This window comes from Lissotriton vulgaris, chromosome 5 (genome assembly GCF_964263255.1).
Source record: "Lissotriton vulgaris chromosome 5, aLisVul1.2, whole genome shotgun sequence".
Classification (NCBI taxonomy): Eukaryota; Metazoa; Chordata; class Amphibia; order Caudata; family Salamandridae; genus Lissotriton; species Lissotriton vulgaris.
This window is the reverse complement of record NC_141693.1, coordinates 1,172,911,637-1,172,927,459: the sequence shown is the minus strand read 5'-3', so window position 1 is coordinate 1,172,927,459 and position 15,823 is coordinate 1,172,911,637. Positions and strand designations below refer to the sequence as shown.

Here is a 15,823-nt window from a genome sequence, read left to right as displayed (position 1 = left end):
GTCTATATTTCTCACTTGGCAATAGGTGCCGCAAGATGTGGATTGTTTATTTCTGAATGCAATTGTTCACGCAGGGCCTATTAAAAGAAAACATGTTTGCAACATAATTCAAGGTCCTTCAGCTTGAATGCGGTATTGCATTCATGCACAATAGTTCACGGTTGTTTATGCAACGTGTTTGTTCGAACATCTATGGACAACATTTGGTCAGAAGGGGCAAATCAATATTCATGTAGTGAGTTAGTGTCAAGGTGACCACGCTTATATGACGTTTAAAATTGTGAAAATGCAAATTGTTGGAGCAATGATCATACCAGGCTAACTTTGCTGTTCTTAGCAATTTCTATGCAATAAAACTGTATATAAAACCTCGAATTTGGGGGTGAGCCACAACTTTTTCAGACCTTTTCATGATATTTCTTTCTGGTTTTGCTGCACATTTCAGACTTGCCCTTTGTTCTGTACTATTTCAAGCTACAGCACTTCGTGGCAAATTATTTCTATGTAATTCTATGAGATTACTACTGCATCTGAATTTATTACCTCTGTAATGTACTTAAACATTGGTGGAATAAAATGTAATGGTTTTCTAAATTCTAATCTCGATATCCCTTTCTAAGTCAGTCCTTCGTTATTGACTGTATTTTGAACTGCTGTTTTATAACTTATCTCTAGGGCCTCATACTTTGAGGCCAACACTGCCCCGATCCACCCAGCGTTAGGGGGTACTATTCTAATAGCAATTTCCTAGGGCCCTGCGCGCCAACAGGTACTAAGGGCATTCATCAACAGTAATAGTGAGAAAGTTATTTATTTGATGACATGCCCTTGAAGTTTGAACCAGTGGTCGAAGTGGGGAAAAAAAAGTAGGGGAACTGTGGGTGGAGAATCAGGGGGCGGGAATAACCGAAGATTGAATCAGTGGGCGGAGTCAGGGGTGTGGCTAGAAATAGCAAAACATACCAATTTTTAGTACGTTTAGCATTTTACTGACCCGTTACAGCTTATAACGTTATTTAATTAAAAGAATGTATATGTTTATTTGAGGTTTAATTCAGGAAAAAGCAAACACTCATAGGGAATACAGGTTTATGTAAAGCTCCTGCCCCATCACCTCTCCTGCCCGTCACCTCTCCTGCCCGTCACCTCTCCTGCCCCGTCACCTCTCCTGCCCCGTCACCTCTCCTGCCCCGTCACCTCTCCTGCCCCGTCACCTCTCCTGCCCCATCACCTCTCCTGCCCCATCACCTCTCCTGCCCCATCACCTCTCCTGCCCCATCACCTCTCCTGCCCCATCACCTTTCTTGCCCCATCACCTCACCTACCGGTCACATCACCTGCCTGTCACGTCACCTGTCTGTCATGTCACCTGCCCGTCACTTCTTTTGCCTGGTCACCTCTCCTGCCCTGTTGCCTCTCCTGCCCTGTCGCCTCTCCTGCCCCATCACTGCTCCTGCCCCCTTCACTGCTCCTGCCCCCTTCACTGCTCCTGCCCCCTTCACTGCTCCTGCCCCCTTCACTGCTCCTGCCCCCTTCACTGCTCCTGCCCCCTTCACTGCTCCTGCCCCCTTCACTGCTCCTGCCCCCTTCACTGCTCCTGCCCCCTTCACTGCTCCTGCCGCCCCCTTCACTGCTCCTGCCGCCCCCTTCACTGCTCCTGCCCCCTTCACTTCTCCTGCCCCGTTCACTGCTCCTGCGCCCTTCACTGCTCCTGCCCCCTTCACTGCTCCTGTCCTTTCACCGCTCCTGTCCTTTCACCGCTCACACCCGGTTACTGCTCTAGCTCATGGCCCGTCACCTTCTCTGCCCCGTCACCTCTCCTGCCCCGTCACCTCTCCTGCCCAGTCACCTTTCCTGCCCAGTCACCTCTCCTGCCCAGTCACCTCTCCTGCCCAGTCACCTCTCCTGCACCATCACTTCTCCTGCCCCGTCACCTCTCCTGCCCTAGTACCTCTCCTTTCCGGTCGCCTCTTCTGTCCGGTCACTGCTCCTGCCCAGCTCACTTCACTCTGTGTACAACATTGACAAAGGTGTCAAGCAGTGCTGGCTGGTAAAGTTTGAAAGTGGTGGGGGTGTAAAATGAAGACACCAATTATCAATTAGTGAGCAAACATAAGTAGGCATAAGCTAAAGAGGAAGGGAGGCATGGTATATTGTTGACTGGACAGGATAAGCCTGGTACCAATAGTGTAGCGTAAAATGAACAGTGTTATTAAACAAAAGAGAAAAAGTTAAAAAAGCTTGGTGCTGGGTACTTTTATGAAACGTCTTATGGGTCTACCAGCACAATACTCTAGACAGGTCAAAACGTGTCATTGCTAGCTCTTTCAAATTATTCACAAAGAAACATTATTTTGCACTTCATGTGTTTAACGCAGTTCTCGCTCTTTTGCTCTGCAAAGCGATGAGAAGAAAGACTTTCAAATCACGTCATTTGAAAACACACACACAGCCATTTAACATTTCAGCCAGGGCAATGCCAAATACTTTAAACTCACCAGGGCCTGCATATGTTGACTTTCAGCCAAGCACAAAAAGACAGTAAAAAGGTTTGCATGGCGTTCTGCAGTCATACAGACAATTCCAACCCTTCTCTTATAATGGTGTACAGATTCCTCGCTGCACTCCTGGCTCTTCTAATGCGCCTCCGCAGGTTGCTAAAGGAAACAGCAGGCTGCGCGCACCACGCGGTGGCACTTCACCAGTGCATCTGTTTCTAAGTTTTGAAACCCATTTCACTAGTGAAATTAAATCCTGACTAGAATAAATGTTAGCGTACAGCAGCACCATGAAGTGAGAGAAGGAAAACAGACATAGTGGCTGATATGTAGTCACTATGGTAACACGTAATTAAATTCGCACATGTGAGCCCCCTACTAAAAGTATGTGCCAGGAGTTGCTGATACAATTGTGCCACAGCATCCTGTCAGCAAGATATCGACGGAGCTCACTTGGGGAGGCTGATCGGTGCTGAGGAAGTTGTTCTGCAATCACCTTCGGATAAAGTCTGCGCTACATAAAAATGCATTAAATTAAAAAAAAGATCGTGAAGATAACAAGCCACGCATTCACACTTATCTGTAGAACATTAACAGCGCCAGGGGCTAGATTCCGGGGTTGAGTTTGCCGCCTCCATCCACTAACCACACACACACTCACAACTCGTCACAAGATAGCCACTGGTATCAAGTTCCCCACAGTACCCGCTTGGGGAAAGCTCATCTCTAATCATCAACTCTACTCTCAGGGCCACTTGACATGCTAAAGGCATAGGGCGGCGCATTGTCATTCGAAAGAGGTAATCAGCCTCAATCGGAATGACAATGGGCCTCCTCGGTCTGTGTGAGCTCAGGGAGGGGCTGCTGCAGCCTCTGGAGTTCACAGAGCAGTGCAAGCAGCCCCTGGAAGCGAATGAAAAAAGTTTTAAAGTTGGACTATTCTTGCCGTCCCGGGACTCTTTTTTGAAAGCAAGAAGTAGGGGATCGGACTGAACAATTTTTTAGAAGTAGGGGCACGCCGTGCCCACCGATCCCCCCCTCCCCCCCCCCCACTTCTACCACTGGTTTGAACTATATAGGCATGACAAAGCAAAACATCTGCATCCATATAAATGAACGACGAAGTACCATTAGATGCAAAGGAAGTTATACTGCAATTGCAAGGCACTTCATGGTAAAACATATAGAGAAGGACCGCAAATGGGTGATTTGGGAGAAAGATGGTCGCATCAAACAGAACGTCCAATAAATATTACTGAATAAAGAACAAAAATGGGTATACCGCCTTAAGACACACAGTAGTCTTTACATAGTGCAAGGTATGATCATTCATTACAACATATTATGGTCATACAGAGAGCTTACATCATGCACTTCGCCCTCTTAAGTCTGTGTTTATAAGATGACTAGTTATTGTGTTCTTGTGAGGTTCCTTTTAGAATGGGGAGGTTGGAATCCCTTGAGGATTCTGTATTGGGAGTTCGAGGGTTTTCAGTTGGTAACGGAAGCCTGAGCCGAGGGTTAGAGCCGGGAGCTGTGGTGTTCGTGTGCTGACTGGAATAAAGGATCGACCTTTTCTACATCCTGCTCATGTCCTTCATTACACCGCTCAAGTCAAGTCAAGTCAAGTCAAGAGATTTATATAGGGCGCTACATACCCAGAGGGTCTCAAGGCGCTTGAAGAAGGGTGGGGAATTACTTGTCGAATATCCACGTTTTAAGTTGCTTTCTGAATGCTAGGTGGTTCTGAGTAAGGCGAAGGTGAGTGGGAAGTGAGTTCCAGGTTTTAGCTGCCAGGTAGGAGAAGGATCTACCTCCCATGGTGGTTTTGTTGATGTGAGGTACAGTGGCAAGGGCTTGGTTGGAGGATCGTAGCTGGCGGGAGGGGGTGTAGAAGGACAGTCGTGTGTTGAGGCATTCGGGTCCAAGTTCGTAAAGTGCTTTGTGTGCGTGGGTTAGGAGGCGGAAAGTAATCCTCTTATTGACGGGGAGCCAGTGGAGGTTTTTCAGGTGACCAGAGATGTGTTCTTTACGCGGGATGTCTAATATGAGCCTGGCTGAAGCGTTCTGGATGCGTTGGAGTTTTTTCTGGAGTTTTGCGGTGGTACCGGCGTATAGGGTGTTTCCGTAGTCCAGGCGGCTCGTGACCAGTGCGTGGGTGACCGTTTTTCTAGTTTCGATGGGGATCCAGCGAAATGTTTTTTTGAGCATGCGAAGAATGTTGAAGCAAGATGAAGAAACGGCGTTGACTTGTCTGTTCATCGATAGTGAGGAATCCAGGATGACGCCCAGGTTCCGTGCGTGGTCCGTCGGGATGGGTGCTTTTCCAAGGGCCTCTGGCCACCAAGAGTCATCCCAGGCGGAGGGGGAGGTGCCTAGGATGAGGACTAAAGGTCGTCAGAATTAGTTAATTTATTAATCGGAAACTTGCCCGTTAGCGATAGACTTTTTTGGTAACCTGATTACTTTTTCTTGCATTCATATCAGATGTGCCCCCAGCCACCAGTACACTTTGGAGCCAATTAGACAACCTACATCCATCTAAAATCTCTCCGCAGCAAGTTGCCTACAATCGCGCCACATCCCCTTTTACTCTGGGCATGCTATAAACTCCTGTCTGGACACAGGAATGACCGATCGGTGGTTGCCATTGGCCCAGGCATGGCATCATCACATCCTGTACGTGTGATGTCACATTCAGAAGTGAGGCTCTAGTTTAACGCGGTGAGAGCAATCGGCTCCCTGTTTTACTTAACTAGACTGCATTTTTCACCACTTAATATCTGGAGAAAATGCACCGCGAAGAGGTTTCTTGCAGAGACCACCTTCTGATGAAGTAAGTTTCATAACACGATTCAGGGATTCATTAGTTATTGTAGAGATGGCTGCTTTCCACCAGGGAATTACAATGAAGGCAGAAGAGAATGGCAAATACTTGCTCACACATACACTTCCCTAGATAGAGAAGCAAACAGGGGGTCTTTCAGTCTTGAAATCTCGTACCTAAAATACAGATTTAAGAGACCAGAAAAGACCAGATCTGTCATAGCACAAGCAGGAAGGAAAAATAAGGCAGCAAAAAATGGCGGACTGGCATGGTTCAAAGTCTGATTTCAATATTGTCTGGCATTTTGTCTTTACACAAGGCCTTAGACGGCATGGCCCTTGTCAAGGAGAGTTTTGGACATCATGTTCCCTTGACTACACCCTCGCAAAGCCACGAACCTCCCTTATTGTCAAGGGTTTAAGCGGAGAACTCCCCTCTAAACATCAGGAACGTCTTGACGTCGTGGAAACATGTTTGTTTTGAGTTCCACTTCCGAAAGTCAAGGAAGAAGGAAATAGAACCTCTTTTAGAAAGTAACAGTTTACTGGGGCAGGGAAACCTAAAAAAATATATATTCCATCAAGTTTCACATTGCTGTGCTGTTCCTATTTAACTGATAGGATACCAAGTTGGGGTCAAAAAGTTTTTGATCCACAATCCTAGCAACGGTTAGCGACAAGTTTCCATTGCTAGTGTCAGCACTACAGAGAACAAACTTTGTCTACGGATGGAAAGTGAAACATCAATGGTGTAGTGAAATTAAATTCACCATTCTCTCCTACTCAAATGAGAATTCCATCAGAAATAGACTTCATAAGGGCAAAGAGAAAAATGAGGGGAACATTCACACATTGCGAAACCTACCAGTCAGAAAACAAAAGTTAAATAAAGGCTACTGTAAATGTGGTGCAGAAACGTCTTAACTGATTCTACAGAGAGTTAAAAATGCACTGTAGGAGCAACTGCTTCTATGCTGCATCTCAGGTTTCTTGAATCCTTGGTTGCCAGGTTGGGTCAAAGTATGCAGACATTTTTAGGTTCCAATGAAGGCTCTGATAATTATATCGTCTTATGAAAAGAAAAAAAAAAGGGAAATGCGGAGCAGATTTTTTTTCATTAAAAAAGAAAGTTATTTAGCATACTGGCAGATATATTTAGTAGTTAAGGATAGTAATAAAGACCCAATGATGGAAGAGCAGCTCTAAGTGATATTGTATTGTATTGTAATTGCATTTATATAGCACTTACTAACCCTGATGAGGCGTCGAAGCGCTTTTTCGGCGAGTAGCACGCTACTCCGGGACCCATAGAGGATTAGTGTTGAATTAGTATAGTGAAACATGCAAGTACATTTTAAGTGGTGTATAGGTTAGTCAGTTATTTGGATTTGGAATGATAGCAGAAGGATAGAGAAGGAAAAAAGGTTTGTATTTATATAGCGCCCTGATGGGGTGTTGAAGCACGCTACTCCGGAAGCCCCTAAAGGATTAGTGGTGAATTAGTATAGTGAAATATGAAAGTAATTTCAGTGGTGTATATTAGTCCGTTATTTGGAGTGAGAAGAATAGCGGATGGATAAAAGGGAAGAAAGGTTTGCATTCATATAGCACTAGTAACCCCTGGATGCTGAAGGGCTTTTCTGGCGAGTAGCACGCCACTCTGGAACCCATAAATGATTTGTGTTGAAAATTAGTATAGTAAAATATGAAGTAATTTGAGTAGTGGATATGTTATTCAGTCATTTGGGTAGCGAAGGGTAGGTGGCGGGATAGTGAAGGGAAAGAGGTTTGTATTTATATAGCGCTTGCTACCCCTGATGGGGTTTTGAAGCGCAAGTAGCACGCTACTCTGGAACCCATCAGGAATAGTGTTGAATTAGTATGATGAAACATCAAAGTAATGTTAGTGGTGGATATGTTAGTCAGTTATTTAGAGTGAGAAGGGTTTGGGAGGGGTAGGGAAGAGTTTAGAAAGGTTTGTTTTGGGGATCGGTATAGTAAAAGAGGTGTCAGATGATGCAAAGAGGGGTAGTGTAGGGGAGAGTCTAGAAAGGGTTATTTTGGGGATCACAGTAGTGGTATGGGGTTTGGGATAAATGAGAGAGTGCATGTAGAAGATATATTGATAGATGTATAGCATGGGCACTCACAAACTTTCTCTCGGGGGCCAAATTTACAGTGTGGTTTGTGTCCGAGGGCCGCACCGGTGGGGGCGGGGTCAGTGGGGGAGGGGGCCCTCCACCCTCTGTCGCCCTCCACCCTCTGTCGTCCTCCACCCTCTGTCTGTCTCCCTTTCTCTGTCTCCTTTTCCTCCCTCCCTCTGTCTCTGTCCCTCTACCTCCCTCTGTCACCCCACCCTGCCTGTTCGTCACCGGGCTGAGACAGCTTCCCCAGCGCGCAAAGACACACAGCCCCACCCGAGCACTTCACAGGTCTTTAAAAAGACCATTTGCATGTGAATGGGGCTTTGTTGTATTTCACCTCCTCTTAGCGCCCCTGCTTCTCCACTCTGACCTCGCTGGAATGAATCGTCCGCCCCCCACTGAGCAGCAGAGTGTTTGCAGACACTCTTTGAAAACACGAGTACGATGTCTCATGGTCCGCGGGTCGCCAGGAAGGCTTGCCAGGCCGCCCCGGGCCGTACTAGGAGTACCCGTGATGTATAGGATGAGAGATAGGGTAGTGCGCACTGGAAAGAGTACTAGAAAAAAGTTTGAGATGAGTCAGAAGGTTGGGCTAGAAGATATATTGAGCGAAGTATAGGCTGAGAAATAGGGAAGTGCATTGGAAATGCTAAATTAGAAGAAAGTGATAAATATATTGATCCATGAGTACATGGATGGCGTGACAAGCATTACCAGCGTCAAAGCACGGCGACACAGTTATTTTAAAATATGGACTCTGCGAAGAGAAACATTCATTAGTTAATACAAAATATAAATAAGTCTGATATGCCAGGAGAAGTGTGGCACTTACCAATAGCATACATGGCTCTGTAGAGCAAAAAGATACTCATTGAAACTTTCTATGGGCTTCTCCTGAAGCACATAGTCGATGCGGTTGCCTCCGTTCAGCATACCGATCTTTACAGGAAGCTCCTCCTCCTTGGGAAAATCCGGACTTTCTACAATCTTTTGCTCTAGGAGGGAAAAGAATGAAAAAACATATTTCGTTGTGATTAGGTTTGCAGTGTGGTTATGTTAACAAGCAATGCTTGGTCGTCTACTGTCCAGGTGATATGAGCACAGAGAGAATGCAATGACAGCAGAGAGAGCTGTAAGATAACCTATGCACAAGACACGGTCTTGTGCTTCCAAAATCCATAGAAAATCCCCCCCCACCCTCCCCCATCCAACATGGACTCACATTTTTCTACCATCTATAGTGCTTTTTCTTGTGTGGGATTTCCAGTCTCATGCGATTGAGTGATGATAGGCGTGTCTGTTGCATGTGCTGCCCCTATTGTTGTCACCAGATTGCCTGGCTCCCGCTCTAACCACTGCTGATGTGTTAATATGGATATCTGTGAGTTTGTTGTCAAAGATGAACTATCACCTTTATTAATAGAATCACCTGTTATGAACTCTACATATAACTCGACACACAGGTACGTGGTCAGGCAGGCCCTGCGACCTAGGCCCGGTATTATTTATTGATGGGTCATAGGTGGGTGGGTGTATAGCTGGCAGGCAAACAATTGGGCAGGAAACTCTTGATCCACAGATAGGCATAGCGACATTACAATGCTCAGGGAAAATTACCCCAATAAAGCACACATGGACGGTGGGGGTGTGCATTCCTAAAAACACCATAAATTCAGGTGCCACATGAGTTAGGAACACTTAGCCAATCAGGGCCTAGCACTCGTAGTGAACACGCGCTCCCCATGTCGGACATCTGGACAAATTCACCACTGGTCACACCCTGTCCAAGTAGGTCAAGACCCACCTGTAGTAACCACTGACCACTTATTTACAACCCAAAGTCATCAACCAACATTTCTCACCATATAGGGTACGCCGGAAATCTTTTATGGCTGTTGCAATATTGAATTTAAAGAAGCTTCAAACTCGATGTAATTGGAGACAGTACTTAGATCTACTGCCTTTAACTGTTCTCCCCGCCAAACTGTTTAATTAAACAAACAGCCGCGGTGCGTCCATTGGGGCGTAGGGGCATAGCCCCACTAAGCCTGGACGCACCGTGGCAAGTTGCGTTGGAAGTTATAAAAATCTTCAATTAGCACCACAGCGCAGCGCGGGACACACAGGAGGAATAATTTATTACGGTGCATGCGCAGGGGGTGGGGGCGAGGCTGCTGGTGGTCTGCTGCTGTGAGTGACAGACTCAGTCTCTGCAGCAGGCCAGCAGCACACTGTGCGCATGAGAAATACTGGGCTGTGACTTGCCCAAGCATGCGCAGATGTGTCATCACAGTGAAGCATAATATTAGAGAAGGTCAAAAGGGGCCAGGATGCTGTTTCAGCCGGGCCCCGGGTTTTAGAAGGGCCGCCAGGGCGAGTACACAATGTGCCCCCCTAGCCAATCCTGGTGCAGCATGCAGCGCCAGGATTGGCTGGTCCACCACGCAACATCCATTATTGGATGCCCCGCGTGCGTGGGAGCAGAGTGGCAGACACTGCAGCACTGTGGATAGATCTGGCCAATCACTGTGTGACTTCAGCATGAAGCCAGCAGTGATTGGCCATTCATTCGGGACACGCACGCCGTCGTGACATTGTGTGTAAGTACTGTTTCTAGAACAGAACTACTGTACTGTCGTTGCCGCCATGTGCAGAGCCAGAGAGTGACTGTGTGACTACGTACTAGAGCCAGCAGCCGCCTGAGCCCAGCAGCAGACGTCCTGCCAGGCCGACTCGTCAGACTCGTCACAGTCGCAGCTGAATCACACAGGTGGGTGCGTGCTGCGAATCATGCTTGGAGAGGAGATCGTCTCTGTCGGCGAAACGGCTGCTATGCCACATGTGAGATTGCCAGGATTTAGTAAAAGCTGACCCATAGCCCGTAGCTCGAAACGTGAACAAAAAGGGGGTTCATAAATATTGAACGAGAGAAGATTGATCAGTGAGGAAAAGATGTGGGAGGGAATGTGCAACCTTTACTGCTGGCGGGTATCGTAAGTTTTTGTTTTCTTCCAGATTCGTGGTGTTCCAATACTATCTAGCTGCATCTTTGCAAAGTAGTTCCCTTTCTCGCCTTTGGAATGTAAAACTACATGTAAAAGATGGTTTTGTCGGGTTGATGACATACTAAAAAGAATTATTTGGGGTGATGGTGTAACAACCCTGACATAACTTTAGAAAGTAAGCTGTTCCTAGAGAGCACCGGAGTGTGAGTCCAAACGGCAGGAACATCTCTCAAATTCAGCCATTCACCCAACGTCCTAGGGGCCAAACCAAAAGTATCGGGAAGGGAAGTGGGGGAGAGGAAATTACCATTGGAATTTCTATTTCATTTTTAACACCATTGTTGTACAGTGTGCTTCAGACGCAGCTTTACTCAACTCGTCAGGGCTATCTTCCCTATCCTCATCTTCCATTCTCTTGCAACCTTAACATTGTCACTCGCAGTTTGACAATCATTTGTTACTCTCTGTCACTTGTCATCTTATGTAATTAAGCTTCCTTTGTTTGCTTTTACAGTTTTCCTTGGTAAGAATATTTGGAATGTCCCATTCTCCACCCTCACAGGAAGCCTTATGCGTACATCCCCTGCTCTCAACTCTGGCAGCTTTGCTCTGTATACTTGGCCATATCTCATTTTGAATTTGGTTTGTTTTGCTTCTACCCTCTTCGTTATGGAGACATAATTTTAAGATCTCATAATGTCATTTTTGTTTGGACTTTTGTTCAAAAGCCAACAAAGTTATATATCTGAGGATGGTCCACCTCCTCTTAGTAATCTAAATGGACTGACGCCTGTCACAAAATGGGGACATACACAGTAAGACCACAACCTTTCCTTGATGGCCTGTTTAATTGGCAACTTGTTACGATGGGCCAGGCGAACGCTATCTTCTAGGTAGTGGTCAAACCTCCCTGAGGCCTTTCCTCTGTGGATCATAAAGGGCCATTTTAATGTTCTTCATTGCATATGTGTTCACATTTCGGGGATTGGTCCCACAATATCGGAGGTTTTCAGTTTGAAGGAAACTTATATAACAGGTGATTGAGTGGCCTTAACATACATACATAAATGCATAGGCATGCACAGGGAGAGTTTTCCACAAGCAAAATTTAGGACTAAGCCGGAGCGTAACAACTGCTCTGTAGACATTTGCTATGCCTATGCATCAGGATGAGCACTACAGGTTCGGGTTCTACAGGGACATAGATTCTGTAGCATTGAAACATTGCAGTACAATGTTCTATCCTATGTTTGTTTCTATGAAAGAAGAAGGTTGTACCGGAGCACATGCATGAATAGAGAAATCTAGTGACACATTTGGGTTTGTTATGAATTGGAGCTCCTCTTGCTCAAATCTTCACGGATGTGTCACTTTAATGAGCAATGAAAAAATGTTTCCAGGGATCATTAGATGGAGAGTGATTAGCACTGAGAACAATGATTGCAGAGATCATTGGATGCAAAGTCTTACCCCCCTGTTATCTCATTTGTCCCTTCAGTGCCCATAGTGGAGATCGTGTGGCTTAACAGCCAGAGCTGCTGACTTTGGAACTGGGGAACCACTTTAGATTCCTGGCCTTGGCTCAACATCCTGTGATTCTGGGCCAATCACGTAATCTCCCCATATGTTAAAAAAATATATATATTTATATCATGTAATTTCTTTGCTCATGCAAAGTGCTCTGAAAGTCATTGGACCATGTTTGTTGCCCATGGATGGGATGCGAAGTGTCTTGTTCGTATCGTACTTTGAGATATTCAACAAAATCACTTTGCACCAAAGGTAGTCAAGCTCCACTACCTAGATGAATTCTTATTTGAATGAGAACCAGATCTGGCCCAGTGCAGCGGCCTAGCAAGTTGAGCCTAAGCACCAGAAGCAGTCAATCCCTCACCCCCTGAAAGATTGACAAGAAGGACCAGTATTATGGTAAACGTTTGTTGTACATTACAAAAAATGCGCTGCCCCACCTGTGGATGAAGTGTTTTAATAAACTGTGGCCTTATAATCCTAAAATTAGTTTCTTTTTGGTCACTGGTACTAATGCAATCCTAGATGGGAATGGCTCCAGTGCAGGGTCATGCGGGCTGCACTGAAGACGCTGGACCAGTCAAGTGACTACATTTTGTCGAAGCGCAGGCAGCCATTGTTTTTTATTCACTCCCCTGTCATTCCATGCACGCTTGTAGCAGTGTCCACCAGTGCCACCACTCCTCCTTCAGTGCTCTCGTCATGATAGCTCCACCCCTATGACTCACCTTCTGAAGAAAAATAAAATGATAACAAAATAGTTGTATTATTTATTTTATTTTTCATGTTTGCAGATGCTAGCACCGGTGGCACCGCTCCTCTGCCATAACGGAGGAGCCGCCACCGATAACAGGTCAGGAATAGCACGATTTCCTAATGCATAGGTGCAGGACTAGTTTTCATTTTGCATATGTGCAACATCACATTTGAATGATGTGCGTTTTTAGAGAACATTTCACATATCATGAATGCAGCAACGCCACTGAATCTATGTTTTAGTGTTAAGAATGGAAATGAAGGCTGTTTCCCAACTGCTGTGCAACTTCTTCTACTCTTAGAGCTGAGATTTTCATGAAAGTCTTATAGTCTGAATTAAGCAGCGTAATAGGAAGGAATGTATGAAGGTCTGTGGTTATACTGAATAAGCAGCTACCTATGTTATGTCATCTATTAATGTAATAACTGCACTTTCACAATTGCTTTATTAACCTTCCTGCTTTCTCAAATTTGCTTGAAAATGCACGATTTTCTTCTTTTTTTCAAACTTTTCATGGGGTGGAACCCCCGCAAACCCCACTTTTTCGCTACGGTGTTGTATGCAAATCACTTTGCGCCTCACCACTTTCAAATGTCACCCACCGCCACTGTAAACAAACTGTTCCTGTTTTGTCAAATGCCTTCTGTCATCTGGTTTTTAAGGAAATCCAATTCGAGCAACATTTTGGGGAGCCAAATAGGAGGATTGGGACCTTGTACCCGACTGCAGCCGAAGGAATGTGACCCCTCCGAATAGGTTCACATTGCGCAACAAGAAAGGTGGACAGACACCGCAACAACTGATTGGAAGTTCTGCTGAATCCCCGTGGTGGAGGTCAGTCCTGAAGCAGCCATTACAGAGGTTAGGAGACTACATCCGAATCTAACAAGTCTAAAAGCATTTGACGTATGGCAAACTAGGGAGAAACGTAAAAAGATCAATTAAGCGTTCTGTCACTCATGGGGTCTGGCATAATATCTATTTTATATGACCCAGCTGTAAAAGTCGTAAGGCGGCCTCAAAGGCATTCCTGTGAAAGTCACCTTTGTTCGATAGCGGACCGCTAGCTTAGGTGAATATAATGTAATACTGTGTATAGCCCTTGATAACTGTCAGGACGTTGATTTTTATTACATAGCTAATCCTGATTGGGCGGAGTTGACAGCTCAGTCTCATAGCTTTTTTGTACAACAAACTCCCAGCAGGGCCGGTCCTAGGCCTTCTGAGGCCCCGGGCGAAAGGGAAGATGCGAGGCCCCCCTAATTGCATATTGCGTCACAAGAAGTGACATCACACAAAGCGACATCGCAGTACTATTGATCTTATTTGGCATCACGGAAGCTAACTAATGTGGATATCAGTAACATTGACAAAAAGTAGAGGGGGTTGAAAACAGGTGAGCAAATATAATCTTGTGTGTTTTGCTCTATCACACATAATACAGGCTACAGGTACAACCCCTGTAGGGTAACTAGCCTGGTTCGTGTACCTGTGTGTAAACTTTCGGTCACAAGTTCCGATACAAGTTAGAAAGCCCACCGCCATAAAACACTTGTTACAGTGATCTGTTTGTAACTACACACTACTCATCTGAATGCCAGCAGGACCACATCAGCCATTTTAACCTCTGAAAATAAACAAGAGTAGTCCATCTGGACTGAGTAACAGCATTAGCTGATATAAATTGCTTGGTTGAGCTTTTATTATCTTATAAACAAAAGCAAATTTGTAACACCATTTCGTACCCAAAATTGCCTATTTTTTTTTCCGAATTGGGATGTAACATACCAAGCATATTTAACCTATTCCCCAGCCCGTCTCTACGTGCCCCCCAAACTCAAAGTCTCAAATACGTCTTTAAGCGGTAAATATAAACAAGCATTTACAATGCAATGGTGGGAGCGCTATATAAGACCTCACAAAAAAAAAAAAAGTTAGAGCTATTGGCATTGTAAATGACAAAATTTGTATTTATGTGTTGGTTTTGAAAACAGATAAATAAATGGCATTGTCATTTACATTGCCATTAGCTTAATATCTGCAGTCACTCTGCAGTCCCTAGCACTCCATAGCACTCCCTAGTCACTCTGCACTCCCTAGTCACTCTGCACTCCCTAGCCCTCCCTTGCACTCTGCACTCCCTTGCACTCTGCACTCCCTAGCACTCCCTAGTCCCTCTGCACTCCCTAGCACTCCCTAGCCACTCTTCACTCCCTAGTCACTCTGCAGTCACTCTGCCCTCCCTAGCACTCCCTAGTCACTCTGCACTCCCTAGCACTCCCTAGTCACTCTGCACTCCCTAGTCACTCTGCACTCCCTAGTACTCCCTAGTCACTCTGCACTCCCTAGCACTCCCTAGCTCCCCCTAGCACTCTGCAGTCACTCTGCACTCCCTAGCACTCCCTAGTCACTCTGTACTCCCTAGCACTCCGTAGTTATCCTGTGAGTTTTAGCCCTTCCAATGAACAATGGACCAGGAAAGGCAGGGTGAGGGTAAAAAAAAACCAGAGCTTGCTATGACAAACACTTGGCAGAGGTGAATGTGTTCCAGAGGCATGCTTGGTACCTTTCTCCAATCTACACAAAGTATCTTACGGTCTCCTACTTCCACAAAACCAGTCCTTACCACTCCTTGTTTTAGTTATATAGCATAGCCACGCTAGCTTTACGATTAAGAGGTCAACATCAATAGTTATGGCACTTGTCACTGTTGGGGCTTTTTTTTGCTCAATCTTGTGGTGTATTGTAAGAACTGCCTGATTTGCAATAAGCAGCTATTCCTGATCCACATTTTAGGGCGATTCCTCTCTGGTTGTGAAAGACTTATTGTGAGATTACAAGGAGCATAGAAGGACTTGCAGCCCACCCATTAATTTCCATTGGCCAGCTTTACTGTCACTCTTGTTTACCTGCTTCCGTTTGAATGGCTTGCCTTGCCCATCTTATGTCTATCACTCCCCTGGAACATATGCAATTTACTTTTACCCTTCCACTTCTACTTTTAGGGAATTTCTTTCTTTTTTTTTCTCAAGCCCTCCAAAAGAATGCATGTGTTTTCAAGCT

At 45.4% G+C, this 15,823-nt stretch overlaps 1 protein-coding gene across 1 annotated transcript in view; it reads right to left on the bottom strand.

Annotated features, from left to right (window-relative positions):
• SEC23IP (SEC23 interacting protein) overlaps positions 1–15,823 on the bottom strand; it is a 148,617-nt gene that overhangs the window by 47,235 nt on the left and 85,559 nt on the right. The window contains exon 4 of the mRNA XM_086922940.1: positions 8,301–8,463. Coding sequence (XP_086779066.1) covers positions 8,301–8,463 — 163 coding nt within the window. The remainder of the gene's footprint in view (positions 1–8,300; positions 8,464–15,823) is intronic.